The following is a 19,979-nucleotide window of genomic DNA, read 5'->3' on the forward strand; positions in this document are numbered from 1 at the left end:
GGGTAGCAGGCGGTGCGCCCCAGCATCTGGCCTCACATCCTCCTGGAAACCCGCGGGGAGCCGTCGGGGCCTGGGGCACAGGTGGCTCCGCCCGGAGCGAGGACGCTGGTGGTCCCGTTTGTGAAGTCAACCGGTTCCCTAGGGTGCGGCCCCACATCACTGGGAGGCTTAAATCGCAGAGGCTGCGCCCAGCCCTGGGTGATTATTATGTGCTCTGAAGAACGAATCACCCTACGATTCTCGCTGGCAAACCTGAAAACACATCAGAAAACCAGCCAGCCGATCGTGGTGGATGTCATTGCTAAGGTCCTCCGGGATATGTTTTCCAGATCCTTCTGCCATCACCTTAGAGCCTGGCTTAACCTCCGAACCAGCCACATCATCCCTAGAAAGTAATGAGGCACTCAGACGACCTTCTCGTGTGGGGGTGATCTGATTAACCTTTCTCAATGGGGAAATATCACCCTTTGCTTATCCAGTCTTAGATACTTAATTGGCTGATGTGGTTCTTCACGGTATTGCATATGAGACACCAATTTCTGTCTATTAATGGAATTTGGAAGGATTTGAAAGGGGCCAGAAGTAGGAACTAGAGAGGTGATTCAGGGGTGGTTCGGAGTGTTTGCTGCCCTTCCATTGGAAGATTCAGTTTCCATCACCCATGGCCTCTCTGCCAATAACATCTGCTCCAGGGGCTCCTTAACTCTCTTCTGCGCCCCCCCCCCGCCCCCTCAGACAATCCTTCCTTCCTTCCTCCCTTCCTTCCTTGGTCCCTCCTTCCCTCCGTCCCTCCCTCCCTCCCTCCCTTCCTTCCTTCCTTTCTCTTTTTCTTTATTTTTTTGTATCAGTCTTCCTTCCTTCATTTTTTTTTCTTTCTTTTTCTTTATTTTTCTTTGAAATGAAATTAGAAGCTGGGAACTCGAGGAGGCGGCTACCCAGTCACGCTGATTTGACGCTGTTTGGATTTAATATTCAAGGGTCACAATAAGAATAAGAGAATTAATGATGGAAATAATGGAAAATCGCAGTTTTTAATTTAGGAATAAAGAATCAAAATTTTGACTTTTTTTTGAAATCAGGAGTTCAAAGTAGAGATGATGGTTTGGGGATTTTCAGTGAAGAGTCTTAGGACCATTAGAATTGAATTATTCTAAAAATAGAAATACAGCAGTAGAGGGACCAGAAGGAAATCTAATCAGGCCATAAAGTCAAATCAGTGAGAAATGAGCCAGGGAGAATACTGGACTAAATGAAATCATGTCATTCAGATCAGTCAAGGAAAATATCATTCACCAAGGCCTATGCTCTTCAGAGCCCATAGTCATAGGCCTCGTGGCTGCCCTGTTGGTAGAGACTTATGAAACCACGAAAGGTCTTGGCATCAATTAAGTCAGAAGATACAATGGGGTCTTTCTTCATGGCTGCCATCCAGAGCTTAAGCTGTGGAGTGTGGGCTACACACCTGTGGGAAGACAAGAGAGAGGTGAGCTAGATGGACCAGGCAGGCATCCCACAGTCCCAGATTACTACTGCAGCTTATCCCCCTAAGCCTTTAAAATGTATATTTGAGAACACCTAAAATGCCAGCAGGAACTTTAGATTTGAGGGCTATTGTCGGGGTCTTTGTTTCGCAGAAGAGGAAGCCAAGACAAGCGTGAGAGACTTGTCCAGTTACAGAACTTCAGACTGAGATTGACAGCTAAGTGGTAAATACCGATCGTCTCTATGAAATGTGAGTAGAGGTCGCCCTAGATAGCTGCCATTTCTAAGATGCAGAAGTAAGCCAGTGTGGCCAGCTGTCAAACACAAAACAGGAGTTGAGAAAAGCAATATGGAAATCTTTAGAGTAGGTGGAAAGTAAGAAGTAGTCAACTCTTAAAAAAAGTCTACAACCTGAGGATTTTTAACCAGCAGAGGGAAAATTTTAAATGTTCTGCTCATGCCACAGATAGATGCCGCCTGCTCCCTGGGGTCTCGGGACGACGATGAACAGGTAACCTGACAGGTTCTGTCCGCCCAAGACTTTCCTCTCTGCTGGTCCTCATCATGCCCGTGACATTAAATATTTACCTTAGTTCAGAAAATCCCATATATAATATTACAACTCTCATCCCAAATTATGCACAAAATATTCAAATGTCTTACTCATTGAGTTCCAGTGCTTCCAGCCATTGAAACCAAGGCCACATAAGATAATCAACCATAGAGACAGAATCCCCACCAAAGAAGGCTGTTTTCCGATTAGTCATAGCCTGGATGTTAAAGAAGAGACAACAAGTTTATTTGTGCAACCAGAAAATTCATCATCAAAAACAACAGAGGCAAATCAGGTAGAACATGTCTAAGTCCTTTTATCCTGATAGAGTCAAGTCGGGTGTTTATATGACCAAAACTCCTCTGTAACCCAGAAATTCTATTTGGAAGTCTAAACAGTGTACCAATGGTTCCAACCTTCTTATTGCTGTGACCCCTTAATATAGCTCCTCATGATGTGGTGGCCCCCAACCATAAAAATATTTTCATTGCTACCGTGTAACTGTAATTTTGCTACCGTTATGAATCTTAGTGTAAATATCTATGTTTTCTGATGGACTTAGGTGACTCCGGTGAAAGGGTTGTTTGACCACCAAAGGGATCATGGCCCACAGGTTGAGAACCACTGTAGTATACATATGTTGGGAACACAAAGGTCCCAGCACTCAATGATAGCACTAGAGAAACCAGGAATGTTAAACAGGCAGGGTTGTCTTTTCAAAGGAAGAGATGTATAACCTGTACTGGTCAGAAGGCTGGGAGTGGAGCTGTCTAATACCCTAGGTAACTCCCCTGATAGATATGGCTCCCCAAAACTCCCACAGCCATACTGGAGGTGTCTAATAGTCTAGGTGACCTTTGTTTTATTATATGGCCAAGGGATATCTCAAGCTCCCAAAACTAGGATCAGAGGTGGCTGATAGCCCAGATGATCTCTACACTATCTGTCTGACCAAGACTACACCAGATCCTCCCCTGGGCCAGTAAGATAATACCTGTAACCTATCTCTACAGCCCTTCTTAAGGACGTGCACTTTGAGAAGCGTTTCAATGACATTGTGCCTCTGTGTTCGAAGGGTTGTACTGTACTGAATATGCCTAAAATTAACTGCCTGGTGTCAGTCCTAGAAGTTTAAACCAACACCAGCTCCCGAGACGTGTTGAGCCAGATTTCCTTCTTGCCTCATGCAGACTGTTACTCTGCCAGCCCTGGTGGTCACAGAGACCCCCACACTGATGTTCACTGCAGCACTCTTTGGAATAGCTCAACTGTGAGCTTTGCTGCCTCTCCAGAGTACAGTAAAGAATTTTTGTTACTCTCAAACCTTAGAACACTACACAGCAAGTGGAAAGGACACAGCATAGATGAATCTTAAAACACTAAAGCAGAGTATAAGAAGCTATAATGGCGTGCACTTTATATAGCTGCATTTGTACAAAGTATGAAATAACCCAAACTTCGTATCTGGTTCTTAATATGGATTCTGGTACTATAACGTGTTTATTTTTTAAAAAGTTGTCAAGTTGTTCTTTTATGCATTGGGTGGGTCTCTGAATGTAAATTTTTAGTTAAAAGTATAGTTAAGATATCCCAGTAATGGTCAGAATTAAGGATTAACAGGTGGCAACTATTTGAGTAGCACTTAATTCAAATGGGATGTTGCTGAAGTTTAAGAAGATGAGCTGATACTAGGGTTTCACCGAAGAGGGATAATGAGAGTATTATTTGGTTGTTAAGCCTGTACCTGATGTAGGAAGGTAGGGTGCATATGACTGAAACTCATTATCTTCATATGTGACACAGTCAAAGAATTTTAAAAGATCAGAACCAAACCAATTTGCCCACTACAAATGACCTCTGCAGTCTTCCTGAGAGGCTGTGTGATCTTTTACAGCGTGGGTAGACTGTTTATGTCTGATCAATTGTCTTCTCACCACTAAAATAGGAACCTGAAGAATGTGGACAGCATCTTTCCAGCCTCCATGCTGTCCCACAGAAAACCAGGAATTAGCAAAAACTGATTTAAGGACAAATATAAAACCCCACAATGAATGCAAGAAACTGAACTGCCCAGTACAGCAGGCGCAAATTAAGATGCACTGTTAAATTGTTTTAGGAGCTAGAAAAATAAGGGAAGTTACCGAACCCATTTTAGGAGATTATGATATTCATGATACCAGACCCAAATCAAGGTATCAGAATAGTGAATTTTAGGTCAAACCCATGTGCACATGGAGAGATATTCTTTATTAACTGAGTCTATAATACATGTGAAAGTCCGCTGAGCAAGATGCCATCCCCTGTAAGTCCACCGAGGAGAACCATGGCCTGGCCTGTCCGGCCGTCTAGGGAGGCATGAGTCAAAGGATTTTCAGGTTGGACAGAGCCCTGGCTCCTGGGGCACTGTGTGTCTTTCCCTTCCTGAGAAACCGAGCACTCCCTCAGGCAGGGACGTGTTCAGGCTGCTCTGCTTTTCTCTGTATGTCCCCTTAGTAGTCAAGGAAGCAAGTGTGGTCACTTCACAGGACAGCCGCCCTTAAGACATTAATCTTGTGTACCCTGGCCTGTGTCATTTGCAAACATCATTGTACCCTAGCAACTACAACTGTATTGATCCTGGCAACTGCCATTAGATTCTGTTTATGCCAAAGGTATAAAATGTAAGCATTAGGGGCTGGAGAGATGGCTCAGCAGTTAAGAGCATTGCCTGCTCTTCCAAAGCTCCTGAGTTCAATTCCCAGCAACCACATGGTAGGTCACAACCATCTGTAATGGGGCCTGGTGCCTTCTTCTGGACTGAAGAAAGAATACTGTATACATATTAATCAAATAAATAAATTTTAAAAAATGTAAGCATTAACAGATTAGAGCTGGAGAGAGGGCTCAGAGGTGAAGGGGCATGTACTGCTTCTCTAGAGAACTGGAGTTTGGTTCCCAGCACCCACATCAGGTGGCTCACAGCTGCCTTTAACTTCCGATCCGAGGAGGCAGGTATGACCGCACCCACCTGCCCCTTCCCCTCACATACACATAATTAAAAGTAATAAAAAAATAAAATCTTAAAAATAGAAAATTAGTAACAAGCTATAGTGAAATAAACTGCAGAAAGAAAAAGAAACCAGAACAAAGTCCACGCTCAGTGATAAGTAAGTGCTTGGCTGCATCCCCACTGAAGGCAGCATCTGTGATTCCCCCAGCAAACCCTGTGACCGAGTGTGAACTAGCATCTCAAGACCAAGCAGAAAGCTTTATCTCAAGATCCAAAGGACAGCTCTCCCCAAGGAACAAAAGTCTGGGCCTCCTCCGGTGTCTGCATTCCTAGCCGACTTCAGAGTGGGAAATGTTTACTGCATCATCAGCAGGGAAAGCAATAGTGAGGCTTCTGCTGTGTGATTACAACCAGGTTAAACTCTCCTTTTAAATACAAGAACATAGACTGGAAATGGGGGGGAAAGTGGAAACACGTGACATATTGTGGAGATGAGGTAACATTTTTTCATTGTTACTTTAATGCTGAAGTACTAAATACTTCAAGCCCATAAGCCATGTGTGGTCATGTATGCCTGTGACAGTAGACCTCAGGTCCTGAGGCAGGAGGATCATGAGTTTAAGGCCAGGACGGGCTGCATAGTGGGTTTGAGGCTTGCCTGGGATACAATAACACTTGTCTCAAAACTAAATAAAGATAAAAACTAGTCAGTGATGGAACTTTTAGATGTTTTGATTTATATCAATAGAACAGCCTACAGTAGTCGGTTGTAACTGACTGTTACTTGGTACTATTTCTAATTATCAGAAAGCCACTGTGAGGTGAGCATCTGAAGGAGGAGGGGAAGGAAAGGATGTAGGTAGAGATTACATTTATTATGGTGAAAGCTAAGAGAATGGGTACCTTCTCTAGCTTGCTCAATTCCTTCCTCAATTCTTCTTTTATGCCAGGATGGTCTTCCTTCTTCGTCGTCCTAGCAAAGCTTACAACCAAAGAGGGCACCTGGACAGAGGATAGTTTTTTTTTAATTTATCAGTGTGAGGCTAATGCCCTCCAGCACACACACAATAAAACTCTTATAGTCCTGCCCCCATACAGACATACTTGGATCCTCATAGTCATGCCCCCAACACACACACACATATGAACATAATAGGACTGTAAAAGGAACGGCGGGCTGTGTCCTACCACCCGGCTCATGGCTAGCTTACCCCCAAAATAATTACACAGAAACTATATTCTTTTAAACACTGCCTGGCCCATTATATCTAGCCTCTTTTTGGCTAACTCTTACATATTGATTAACCATTTCTAATAATCTGGATATCACCACGAGGTTGTGGCTTACCGGGAGGATTCTAACCCACGTCCATCTTGGGCAGGAGAAGAATGGCATCTGACTCACTTCCCTTCTTCCCAGCATTCCGTTCTGTCTACTCCACCTATCTAAGCTGCGGTTCTATCAAAGGCCAAGGCAGTCTCCTTATTAACCAATGAAAGTAACACATAGACAGGTGACCCTCCTACATCATAGGACCTTCATAGTCCTCACACCTAACACACATTCAAACATAATAGGATCCTCATAGTCCTCACACCCAACACACACACACACACATGAACATAATAGGACCCTCATAGTCCTCACACCCAACACACACACACATGAACATAATAGGACCCTCATAGTCCTCACACCTAACATACATATTCGACATAATAGGACCCTCATAGTCCTGACACCCCTCCAGAATGCCATAGAGACAAGTGTGGACCAAGTCCTAATGTTTAGAGAGACTGCAGCCTGCGCTTACAAACCTTGCTGTACACAAGGATGTAAGGTTGCATGGATTTCATAATTTGCAGGAAATGAAACCCACTTTGCCAAATTTGAGCCAGAAATTTCACAGACACCAAGCAGCCTAGAACTGACCAAATAGCCCTGGAACCATTGGAACTTTCTAGAATCACACTGAGATAGACCAACCAAGAGGTGTCAGTGCAGCCAGCACTAGTGAGCATTCATGGGCACTGGCACTGCTCTCACTGGGACGACCAGAAACACCACTGCTCCCTAGAATTTAATCTTGCGACCACCACCACTCCTCTAACTGGAAGCTCTGCCACCTGTTTGGCTGGCACCAGCCGTCCACACCAGGCCTGTTCCTTCACCCTGCTCTTGTCTTAGTTAACGGCACAGGAAGGGCCTAGGCCACAGGCCATGGCCCCAGTTGCAAAGGGAGCTGGGAAGAGCAGTTTTCTGAGTTCCTCTTAGACCCACAAAAGACTATTCAAAGTGGACTTGAGTCCCTGAAGAAACGACAGGTGTGGTGGCCGAAGCTTTAATGAGTGTGGTTGGAGTTGTGAGTTTTGATACTCAGCTCTTGACGATGACCTCATTGTGAGAGAGGAAAGGAACTCCCATCGATGTCAGCACAGTTGGCCCTTTTGTGGGCTGATGACCCACACACAGCCCCTCCAATCCACACTGCCATCTTTGACCCATACTGTCCCTTAATAGCTGCTCAATATTATTTTGTCAGTTCCCCACTGCAATGCTCTCAATTTTGGCTTTCCCTAAAAATGTATTTTGTGTGGCTTGGGTTCCACAAGCCTCCAGCGACACACAAGTCTTTACATAGTACTGTCTTGTGCCTCTTTTGCAAGTGCCCAGGAGTGAAGATGACTAGCCCCTCCAGCAGGTCAGAGGGCATCTCTGTTGTGATGAGTCATGGCCTCCGGCACAGGGGCTGCCCTTTCCCCCCAATAAACGAGAAGAATGGTGGGGAACCCTAGTGTTGCTTTCTGCACTTTCTTTCTAGTCAGTAAATAAATCATAGAACGTGGGTGTGTGAGCATGTGTGTATGTCTGTATCTGTGTGTCTGTGTGTGTGTTGGGGAGGGGTCACATGTACTGGAGTGTGTGGGTGCTTTCTACCCATGCATGTGCATGTAGAGGCAGAGCAGAACATGTTGACTTCCTCTGTCACTCGTCACCTTACTGCCATGGACAGGGTCTTTTGCCGAGTCAGATATTTGTGGTTTAGGCTGGGCTACCTGGGCTGGCTGGGCAGGGAGCTCTCCAGAACAGGGTGATGCTACCCTCCCTGCCACTACATGCGCCACACACACACACACACACACACACACACACACACACACACACCAGCAGTGCAGGGGCTTCAGGCACACAGACACCCCAGATTTTTATGGAGTGCTGAGGATTTGCACTGGAGACCTTGCGCTTGCAGAGAGACACTCTGCATACAGCCACCTTGGCCTGCACTTCCACACCCTCCAGCATTCCAGGTAAACTTTCCAGCCACTTCCTCTACTAAGCCAGATGACTCCCCTGCCGTTCTGCAGTGTCTCCAAACCAGAATGTTATCCTTGTCCATCTCCCTTCTTCTTAATGTTTTTTATAAAAAAAAAAAAAAACAATTTCTTTCTTTATAGACAAAGTGCTCCTTTATATACTGGAAAGTAATTCATCTGACTGGATGTAAGAGAGAATCGCTATTCCTGGTGTCTAAACACATGGCTTTCGGTCATCTCTGCTAATACTAATTTGAATTAATCCACTCTGACGATAAATAAGATGTAAAATCACATTTTCCTATTAACGAATCAATCCCACACCAGTTATGTTTTAAGGGGTTATTTATTTGGCGGGGGGTAAAACTTACATACACCATAAACCGTCAGGAAGGGAGCCTAGTCGCTGGAGCAGGAGCCGGGAGCAACAGTCGAGACCGAGCACCGGAACCAAGAGCCGGAACCAAGAGGGCCTATTCCAGATATGCTTCTCTTTTTAAAAGAGAAATATACCACGCCCCAGTGGGCTGGTATTTCAGCAGCTATTGGCTGACGGAGCGGAAGTCGCTCCCCGCTGCATTGTGGGCTCGTATTTCAGCGACTATTGGTTGAGGCAGCGGAAGTTACTCCCACAACACCTCCCCCTTTTGTTTAAGTAAGAGAGTTCTAAGCCTACTATGAAATTATATACAGCAAGTATAAACCTACACAATTATATACAATAAATACAAATATCCTATTCTAACTAGCTTAAGTCTTGTATAAGAAATAACTTGGCCATGTCATGAAAAGAAAGTAACTACGTTTATATAATCTTCAATCCCATCAAAGATCTGAGAAGGGAAATAATGTTACCTGAGTTATTAGGAAGTGCAATCAAACTTTCAGAACATGTAACAAATCACATAGACAATTGGCTACCTGGGCAAACACCCAAAATCATGTTTGCAGCGTTGAAGCAACCAACTTTGACTAAGGCCTAACGTAACTGACATACCATTTTCAAAGGCAAGGAACTTTTTAAAACTATCTTATCCTGTCTTGGCAGGATATGACAGTCCTGTTTTATCCATTTATGGATACTCTGTAACTCTGTCAGTAGTTGAGGTATGGGCATTTCTTTACCCAAAGGCCAGTTTTGCCAAGAAGAAAGGCTCCAGGTGGAGTGTCTTTGGTGCTCAACATTCTCTCGGGAATAGATCAGTGTTGCCAGGAGCGATTGTGTCTCCCTACCATAGAACTCTGAGTTAGATTAAAGGCCATTTTCTACAGCTCTTTGAAGAGGTTGAAGATTATCTATCTATATTGAATATAATGTCTATGTATCTAAAGAACCTGATTAGTCTAATTATAAATGACAAACTTAGATGACTATTGATCTATATTATTCTCAATATCTATCTAATTTAAAGACTGAAATAGTAAACAACTGTGCAATAAATGGGGACAATATGACCTCCAAGTATAAATAATGTGCAAGTATACATTGCAATATGGTAAATATATATATCAATACATAAACAATATATAAGTATCTTAATCAGAGGTAGAAGTGTACAATGCAATATGGTAAAATATACATATATCAATACAATATATATATATGTCAATATATAAAAATATTTTAAACAGAGGTAGAAGCATGCATGCCTAAAATAGTCAACATAATTTAAGTTTGTATCAATATATAAGAATCAATACCAATATATTTGTCTAAAAACAATAACTCACAAGTACAAAGCTATTATCCCATAATTCAATTATCCCGGTAGAGCATGAGACTCTTAATCTCAGGGTCGTGGGTTCGAGCCCCACGTTGGGCGCCAATTATTAACGAATCAATCCCACACCAGTTATGTTTTAAGGGGTTATTTATTTGGCGGGGGGTAAAACTTACATACACCATAAACCGTCAGGAAGGGAGCCTAGTCGCGGGAGCAGGAGCCGGGAGCAACAGCCGAGACCGAGCACCGGAACCAAGAGCCGGAACCAAGAGGGCCTATTCCGGATATGCTTCTCTTTTTAAAAGAGAAATATACCACGCCCCAGTGGGCTGGTATTTCAGCAGCTATTGGCTGACGGAGCGGAAGTCGCTCCCCGCTGCATTGTGGGCTCGTATTTCAGCGACTATTGGTTGAGGCAGCGGAAGTTACTCCCACAACATTTTCCCCCAGAAACTTCAGTGGATCGTCACTGCTAAAGACTGGCCATGGCACTTGAGTCAGCTCTGGGCACTGTGTGTTAGATCTGTTTAGACGTGACCTAAAACGCTAGAGGTGAAACAAGAAATCTGCCCCAGAGCACCCAGTCTGAATGTTTTCAAGCAGTAAGCAATCAGTGACAGACGCACAGCTCTCTCTTCATGGAGCTCACATTCGCAAGGCGAAGAAGACGTGCAGTTACCAGGGCAGAGGGCCCAGAGCCTCAGCGAGGAAAAGCTTATGGGAACAGAGCTGGAGTCCTGAGCTGCCTGGACATGTTTCTGGAGGGCAGCAGGTTCAAGCATATACAAGGCCGCCTAAACTAAGTAAAAGAAGGGAGAAGACTCCCAGCAAAAGCTGAGAGAGATGAGGGGCCATGTGGCAAGACGGGGCTGGACAGGGGGACTCATCAGGGGTAGAGTCAGGAGAAAGAGCAAGAGGGCCGGCTGTGAAAGGCAAGCAGGGAGCAGGGCGCCAGAGCCCGGCTGGGCACAGCAGTGGAATATGGTCCTCTGTTCATGTCCCTTGGCCCTGAACCACCACGAAGGAGCAACGCTGATTTAGCTTAAAACAAAACACCAGCTGGGATTTCATACACGTACCTTAGAGAATAACTCTAAGATCATCCTCTGGCAAGCTCTCTCATAAGGGTCATCTGGGAACAACTTCTTCTCCGGGTACGCCTCATCCAGGTACTCACAAGTGATGAGGGACTCGCAGATCAAGCGACCCCGACTGTCCTCCAGAACCGGCACCAGCCCAGACGGATTCTTCTGGAAGAACCACTCAGGTTTGTTTTTCAGGTTGATGTTGATGATTTCGTGCCTGGAAGAAACAAGGCTACTGAAGAGAGCAGGGCATTTTCTGTTTTCCTGAATTAGCATCGATTGGTTCTCCCATCTACCTAGTGGATGAGACTCGGACTTAGGAAGGGAGTTCTGCCTTTGTCGTCACCATACCACATTTTCAGATTGAGAACTTGGTTCCCATGCCCTCCTGCAAGTGAATCACACAGAGCTCCCCTTTGTTTTTACCTGACTTGTTTCACTTAAGGTCCCCAGGGTCCATCTTCGTCACTCTGTAGACTTTCCTTCAGCTGAAAGGTGGGCCCTCGGGTTGTGGTGGCACACGCCTTTAATCCCAGCACTCGGGAGGCAAAGGCAGGCGCATCTCTGGGAGTTTGGGAGCTGCCTGGTCTATACAGTGAGTTCCAGGACGGGCTCCAAAGCCACACAGGGAAACTCTATCTCAGGGTGTGACACTATGTACTTACAAAGCACCTTTTCTTTATCTGCTCATCTGTCCATGGCCATTGGGTCACACTGTTGTGAACAGTGAGGCAAGGAACATGGGGATGCTGGTGTCTTCTGGATCTTGATAGGAGGCAACTAACTGGATTGTGCTCATACCCACTCAGTATATTAGAATCAGCCTACTAAAAACTCATTTCATTTTGATTCAACAATTCATTTTGTTAATATAAATTTTGAAATCCTTACAATGGCATTTTTAAATCCTAAACATCTCATAAAATGTATCAGATTAAATCCACATGAGTTGATATGTTTTCATAAAAAAGGGGGATTAAAAATCATAAAGAGTATGGGGCTGGAGAGATGGTTCAGTGGTTAAGGATTTAGGTTTCCAAGACAGTGTTTACAACAGTCTGAACCCCAGTTCCCTGAGATCCAATGCCCTCTTCTGCTCTGTGGGTTCCCGCAAGCACATGGTGCATATAAACACATACGCACACTTACACACACACACATATGCACACACACATGAAAAATAATTTTTAAAATTTGTACAAAAGAATAAAGGAGTCCACTGGAGCCAGGCTAAATCCAGATTGTAATTGTACACGCACTGTATCTTGCAGAGACTATAAGAGAAGGAAGTGTTCTAAGCCATAAAGCAAAGTCTGTATAACTCAAATCAGGTGCAGTGTCCAGAAGGCCAGATCACTCAAAAGTTAGGTATCCTAACACCTCTGATTTCCTGTTTCCTCGCCCACAACTGAGCAGATTTAGTTTATGGATTTAACTACATAATCCTTCACAAAAACAAATACCCAATGTGAACACTGAAGTAAGCTCACAAGCATGCATGTAAAAAGGTTCATCGCGCATGCATGCGCACACGTGTGTGTGTGTGTGTGTGTGTGTTAAAAGGTACATGTACTGACAGTATAATGAACATACATACCAGCTGCTAAGGGAAAACCAAAACCCTCTGCCACAGAACAATGCTCATCTCTGAGACTTATACTTTGAAAATGAAATGCGGGTCCTGGGATGTAAAGACTAAGAACATACACGGATGAATGCCAGTATTCTGAGCCACACCTGCGCTCACAGGATGGAGGATGCTCCTTACAGAGAACATGCGACAGAGGTGGCCTGTGCAACATGTTACTGCTCCAAAAAAACGTTTCCTGGGGTTCAGAATCGATCCTGGAACCTAGTTATATGCACTATCGGAAGGTACCACCTTCCCCAATAAGAGCCTTCCTCTCCTCTGTTATGGTAAAATAATTTCAAATTTGCTTTGGGAAATCTGCTGGTGAGAAATGTAATTCTTTTCCACGTGGAGTTTCAGTGGGGAGCATTAAAACAAGGCACTGTGCCCTGATCTTGGGCTTTCCCATTGCATGTGGGCAGCAAATACCTTTTAGTTTTCAATTCAGTTTGAGTTTCTTAGTGGTAAAGTTCTGAGTAACGCAGAAAAATTTGCACAAGGTAAATATTAGCGAAAATATTTCCTTATATGTCCAAAACCATGCTCTCTCATCCAAATGAAATCAATATTGTTATGAAATGAGAGTTAATTCTAAGATACTTCTTTAGGATATATCTTATCATTTAGGGAAAAGTGTTATCTGTCTAGCCAGTTCTCTCTATGGACTAAAATTAGTTTACAAACTTCAACTGTATACATGAAATTTTTCTTAAGAGAGGTCTTCCAAACAGCAGGTGTCTAATAATTATTCTCAGAGAAAAGTCAAGTGACTCGTCAATTATAAATGACCTGTAGGTCAATTACTGTTAGTTTCAATAATAAGGCTTTATAAAGAGGTTTTTAGAGCCATTCTGTGCAAATGAAGGTTGACTCAGAACTCTGCTTGCCAGATCAAGTTGTGACCTTTGCCTCTAGGTGAAGGCGAAGCTCAATAGATCAAGAATCCAGGGACCAGAGCTGAGACACCCTCCACAGTGTTTAACGATCTTGTACAAACCACTCACTTTACTGAAGAAACGGCTTTTCCAAGCCATGGAATGTTTAAACAGGCTGGCTGACCTAGAGCCCTGGAGCCCGCGGCTATTCTCCCCTTGAAAAATAAAAGGCGGTGGGAGGTGAAACTTAAGTCTCCTACAAAAGGCTGAACACAAACCAACATTCTGAGGGTCTGGGGCGAGGTGGCCAAGCCCGCCACCAGCCCTGGGCAGCGGCTAGGGAGTCGTCCCCCTCCTTCTCACCGGATTCCCTTGGCCTTCAGGACCAATCGCGTCCTCTGAGCGTAGGGGCAAAACCTCATGCTGTAGACGCGGATCTGACCCTCTGGGACCGGACCAGGAGGCGCGCTTCCTGCAGGAGAGAGGAGGTGGTCACGGCCCAGATGTCACGGAGATCCGGGGCATCCCGGACATCCCGGGTCCCCGGAGCCTGACCGCCGCGGACTGCCTCACCTTTCCCCAAGCTTCTGGCGGATGCCTTGGACATCGTTGAGCTATGCAGACCAAGAACCACGAAGATCCCCCACTTGTTTGCAAGCAACTCCGGAAGCACATGACCTAGCCTTGGCTTGCCTTAAGTGCCAGCGCTCAGCCCCGCCCAGACCGCGCCCACTAACTCGGATCTGGCCCCGCCCACACACAGCTCAGCGCTTAAAAAAGAGGATCTATGGTCCCTTGCATCATGCCCTGGCCGCCTGGAGATTCACCAAAGCTGAGACGTTAAGAGACACCCCATTCCTCCAGGCAGAAAGTGGTCGCCTGTCTGCCTTCACACAGGACTCAAGCCCCGACCTCCCTCTACCTCCCATACCCAGTCCTTGGCCACCGAAGCCCAAACAGTACCGGCCTCTGGGCTTCTGCAACCCTTGGTGCTAGGAACCCCTGGGTCCTACTCTCAGCTCTTGCTCTGCCCCAAGATTTCCAAGACTTGGGTCCTGTGACCTGGGTCACCTCAAAGGCTCCTGCTGTAACCTACGACTCCGTGGAGGTGGTCTAGCATCCTGGACAGACTTTCCCTTTTTCTGTCAGGACTACCTACATAGGAGCCACCATCCCTACTCACCCACAGAAGCACATTTTAGCCCACCAAAAGGACCACACATCTGGATAACATTAGTGTCCGAATGCTGGTTGTGCTTTCAGAATTCAATCCATTAAAACATTTGTTTGGAAGTCCTAGAAAGAACACAAGCTGACTTTCCACAGTGGACTGAGGAAAGTTAGCTTCATGGGTCCACCGGAAAAAAAGAATAAAAGATCTGATCAGAGGGTGTGTGCAAAACTGCGTCTTTTCACTTAAGAGTCGGGAAAGTAGGGCAGAGGATGAGCACCAGGATTCACACCGCCAATGGTTGATAGCCAGTAATTCTGGTGCTATTTAGGGAATATGTCTGGAATTTGTTTCCAGCTCTATTACTGGAGGAGCAGAGAATGTCCTTGGAGCTTGCTACACTTTTGGTCTTGGTTTGTCTTGTGTCCACTAAAACTACGGAAGAAAATACCAACATGGGTTGACCGCCAGATATATCTAAAGATTCCACTCAAAGAACGGCAGTACCCTAGTGGGTGGGGCTTCCCATCTGGCCAGTCTAATAAGCAGAGAGCAAGCACGAACTCTTCAAAGAAACAACGAAAAAAATATTGTTACAGCAAACCACTGTACAAGATTATTGGACTGCATTATAGTAGAGATCATGTGTAAGTCCTGGAAGCTGAGAACATAGTATTGGGGCATCTGGGCATCTATCACTGCTGACCACAGTTAAAATGGCACAGGACTATTTATTTTGTAGCTGTGAAGACCAATAATTGGTCTGGAGAGATTAACTGAATTAAATGTATTGCAAAAAGATGAAAAAATTTAAAACCCTCCTGACAATACATTTTTAACATCTAAGTAATGCCCACCTTCACTATCCAGATGTGGACACTTGATACAGCATCCTTCTGTGACTTTTCAAAAAAATGATGGCTAATTTCATACTTTTAAATATATAATCTACATTGACAGGGTTAAGTTCAGGTTGTTAGAGGTCACCTTAACTACCTTACAGTTGATATTTAAATAGAAACATTTGTTTTTATAAGTTAAGAATAACTGAAGTAGCTGACTATTAGCTTTTGCAACACCCTATTCCAAATATGAGAAGAGGCACCAGGGTGGTGTCAGTCATTCTTGTAAGCCTGAAGACACCTGGATTGCAAGAATAAGAGAGTGTTGCTGACAGATCGTCTCATGTGATGAACACCCCAAGACAGGAGCCATCATCTTGTGGGAACCAGATTGTCCATACAAGCAATAAAGACTCCTTCAAGGTTATCTTGTAGACACGGACTAAGCTGTGGTTCAACCAAATCACAACCTGACCAGCGCTATTAATTGTGCATACCTCTTACCCGCTCCCCAAACTCTTCCTCTGCTTAAATCTAAAGCTCACATCAGCATCGGGAAAGAGGGATGAGATACCTAAATGGCCATTTTGGTTAAACTTTTTCAAATATTTTTACACTTGCTTTCATCTGTTTTTCTCAGCCTAGAATTGGGCATCTAGCCTCAGGCTCCAGTTAATAAACTATCTGTTTGGTTTAATTAATTCTATGACAGTCCCTAGCAGGGAAAATGGACTTCATCAAAGAATTCTATGGAAAGATACTGGCTAAACTTTGGTTGAGTGAATAAGGCAGGAAGGCCAGAGTCTGGTCAATGAAGATAAAAAATATCCTCAAAATGAGAAGCTAAACAGGAACAAATGGTATAGAAAGAAAGGAGCTTCAGTTAAACAGAGAGGAAAATGAATTAAAAGTGGTTTATTCATGTAATGGAAACCAATAAACTGCAGACCTAGCTTCCTACTCAAGTGCATCCCAGGAACATGACTGAGTTCTAGAAGCAAGGCACAGTAAGCGATACATTATGACTATGTATTAACTTTAAGACATGCAAAATGAAACACACATTGGTTATTGCAGCATCTGTATATGTGGTAGAATTAAAAAGCAAGAAAAACTATTGACAGACTTTAGGGTAATAGTTCCCTTCAATTGGTAATGCATTACCAAAAGGGAATTGCTGCGGGTCAGTGGTCTTTTATCTTTTATTATTTTAATAAAATGCTGATTGTCCAGTAGCCAGGCAGGAAGTGAAGGTAGGACCACCAGGCAGGAAGTAGAGGCAGGGCGAGGAGAACAGGAGAATTCCGGGATATGGAAAGCTCAGTCTTCAGACGTCACCCAGACGCAGAGGATGCTGATGTGAATGCCTCACTGATGAAAGGTACCAAGCAAGCCACATGGTAACACAGACAAGAATTATGGGTTAAGATGTAAGAATCAATTAATAAGAAGCCTGAGCTAATAGGCCAACTAGTTTATGATTAATGTAGACCTCTATGCATTTCTTTGGGACTGAATGACTGCAGGACCAGGCAGGACAGTAACCTTGGTCAACAGGGAAAGGGGGAGGACCAGTTCATGTTGTGCAAGGGGATGATTCAAGAATTTTGGCCACTTTTGTTTGGCTGGAAGACGTCTTCTAGACAGTGGCACTGCCGTGACATGGATGAAGTGGGGGCAGGGACATGATCAAGGCAGGCTCTGCTGTCATTTGAGAACTTTGCATATTTCTTATTACCAGTGGCCATGTCAGAGGAGAGCACCAAATGGCAGTTGACCTCAGGGGGTCGGCCCCCCAGGAAGGAAAGCTCTGATGGGTGAATCCTGGATAGCAAGCCTCAGCCCCAGAATGTCTCTTGCTGCTCTTATGCCTTACATGTTTGCCAGTGCCATTTTTCTCTGGTATCTGACATGGTGTGAATGGGCATGGGGAGATCCCACTGCCCTTCATGTAATGTGATTATCTCTTGAAAATATCCTGTTCTACTGGGCACTTTTACCTGTGGATTATTATGAAGATGATTTCCTCCTAAGTTGTACTGTTTAATTGAAGCAATGATTTTAATAGTTTAATGATTTTAATTTAATAGTTTAATAGTTTTTAATGATTTTAATAGTTTAGGTTAAATAAGATTTTGATGATTAATGGCCTTTACTAAGTATAGCAAGGGATTCTAATAGAGGTTTGCTTAATGGAAAAACTAATATAGGTAAAAACAGAGGTTGCAGAGGACAAAAGGAAAGCACACCTAGGACACGTGAGTTTCTCGTAAGGAGCCATGTAGACTGTAGCTTAGGTCAAGGATGAAGAGAAACAGCTGAGTCACAGAAGCCCAGCTAGGTCAATTCCTTTTTATCTTAATGTTGAGAGATGAGTTCACAGGTATCAGGGTGCATTATAGCTAAAACAAAGCTTTATATATGACTTAGGGGTAGGCTGAGATGTTTTTGTTAGCTTTGATAGCTTTGAGGTTAAAGAAAAAAAAAGAACCAAGGAAACAATCTATAATTTCAGAAAGCCACATAGTTGAGTGAGGGACTCACTGAGCTCAGGGAACAAGAACAAAGCAGCAAAATTATTATTGACTGGTGAGTCTTTCTTGCTGGGACTGGTTGGTGATCAAGAGTGACGATTAACTACTTGTGCCCATGTCTGCCCTCAGCTTCATTTATATTTTAAAAACCTGTCAATAAAAAACAATATGTTCCCTGAGGATTTAGATAGAGGTGGCTCTTTTTCACATGTAAAAGTTTAGGTTTTTGATTCTTTTAAGATTACTTATAAGATTATCTTTTGAGATAAGTAATAAAGTGATTGATCCTTTCTTTGTAACTGCAAAATGCAGGGTGCCAAAGAGCCAGAGAAAAAATACCTTGCTCACTTACACTATCAGTTGCTTGGATAGGAATGTATGTGCTTGTTGGAGTAATTTGTTATAATCCATAGTAAAAGGGATGTTTACTCGTGTGAGGGGAATGGGAAACACGCTTTTTTATCTGTATTCATTATAATCATTCACTTGAAAATAGAATGCAATGACATTATACTTTCTATATTGTTTAAAAGATTTTGCTGGGCTATATAAGCTGAAAGTAAAAATAAAGACGAGAAAGAGAGAGAGAGAGAGAGAGAGAGAGAGAGAGAGAGAGAGAGAAATGTCCTAAGAGTGTGTGTGTGTGTGTGTGTGTGTGTGTGTGTGTGTGTGTGTGTGCGTGTGTGTTCCCCTTTCCACTGGCCCCAGAGAGTTAAGTTTAACCCTCCTTGACAGCCCCAGAGAATTAAATTTTACTCTCTCAGATAGAAAAGTCAAGTTGGTTGATGTTTGCCAACTCTGTAGAGTCCCCTCAAACACAGAGCTCCTGGAGGCTGGTCCTCACAGTAGCAATATTTTACTATATGTTATTCTGAAAAACATTTTAAGAAAGTGATTTTTTTTCCATTTTGAGAAAATGTCTCTCTTCATAGTCCGGTCTATCCTAGAACTCACTATGTACACCAGTCTTTGAATCCACAGAGATCCACCTGTCTCTGTCTCCCAAAGTGCTAGGATTAAAGGCATTCGCCACCATGCATGGCTAAGACACTGATTCTTTACAATAGAAAAGCATCTTTTCCCTGTCACCGCCAAGGCTCATAATCTACCACCATGGCCAAGGAAGACTTTGCTGCTGGAGGTGTAAGGGACATTAATGCTGCTTTTCAAGAGGTGCTGAAGATTGCCCTCATCCACAAGAGCCTAGCATGTGGCATATGTGACGCTGTCTTAGACAAGCGCCAAGCCCATCATTGTGTGTTTGCATCCAATAGGGATGAGCCTGTGTATGTCAAGTTGGTAGAGGAACTTTGTGCTGAGCACCACAGCAGCACAATGAAGGCTGAAGACAAGGAATCAGGAGAATAGGTAGGCCTCTGATAAATGGGTGTAGACGGACAGCCAAGGAGAGTGGTTGGCTTCATTTGCGCAAGGGTTAGTAATTATGGTAAAGAATCACAGGTCAAGGATGTCATCAAAGAATAATTTACACCAAAGAAATGAATAAAAAATATTTTGCCTCATGGGGGGAGAATATAAAAACTTGCATTGTTAAAAGGCAACTGTCTAAAAAATGAAGTAGAGCTATTTATGCAAGTATAAATAAATTCAATATATAGTATTAAATTAAAATGCTGCAGAATAGTATGTTCAAAGATAATCTATGTCACTGTTCACCTGTTTAAGACAGAAAGAGAGAGAATTGAGTGCTGTTGATAGGATCCTCTCATGGATGAGAAACTTAGAGGTCTGTAGTCGTTTGAATGTATTTGGCCCCAC

At 43.7% G+C, this 19,979-nt stretch overlaps 1 protein-coding gene and 1 pseudogene across 1 annotated transcript; one reads left to right on the top strand and one right to left on the bottom strand.

Annotated features, from left to right (window-relative positions):
- Nucleotides 1-1,012: 1,012 nt before the first annotated feature.
- Nucleotides 1,013-14,385, bottom strand: LOC148121296 (glutathione S-transferase omega-1-like). The gene is made up of 6 exons (XM_087907817.1): nt 14,227-14,385; nt 14,017-14,125; nt 11,143-11,365; nt 5,928-6,026; nt 2,146-2,252; nt 1,013-1,462 (listed from the first exon to the last, which is right to left on the bottom strand). The coding sequence occupies exons 1-6, from the start codon at nt 14,258-14,260 to the stop codon at nt 1,309-1,311; spliced, it is 726 nt and encodes a 241-aa protein (XP_087763943.1). The 5' UTR covers nt 14,261-14,385; the 3' UTR covers nt 1,013-1,308.
- Nucleotides 14,386-19,313: 4,928 nt separating this feature from the next.
- On the top strand, nt 19,314-19,685 carry LOC146893676 (small ribosomal subunit protein eS12 pseudogene; annotated as a pseudogene).
- The last annotated feature ends 294 nt before the right edge of the window (nt 19,686-19,979 follow it).

This window comes from Myodes glareolus, chromosome 7 (assembly GCF_982192425.1).
Source record: "Myodes glareolus chromosome 7, mMyoGla1.1, whole genome shotgun sequence".
NCBI lineage: Eukaryota > Metazoa > Chordata > Mammalia > Rodentia > Cricetidae > Myodes > Myodes glareolus.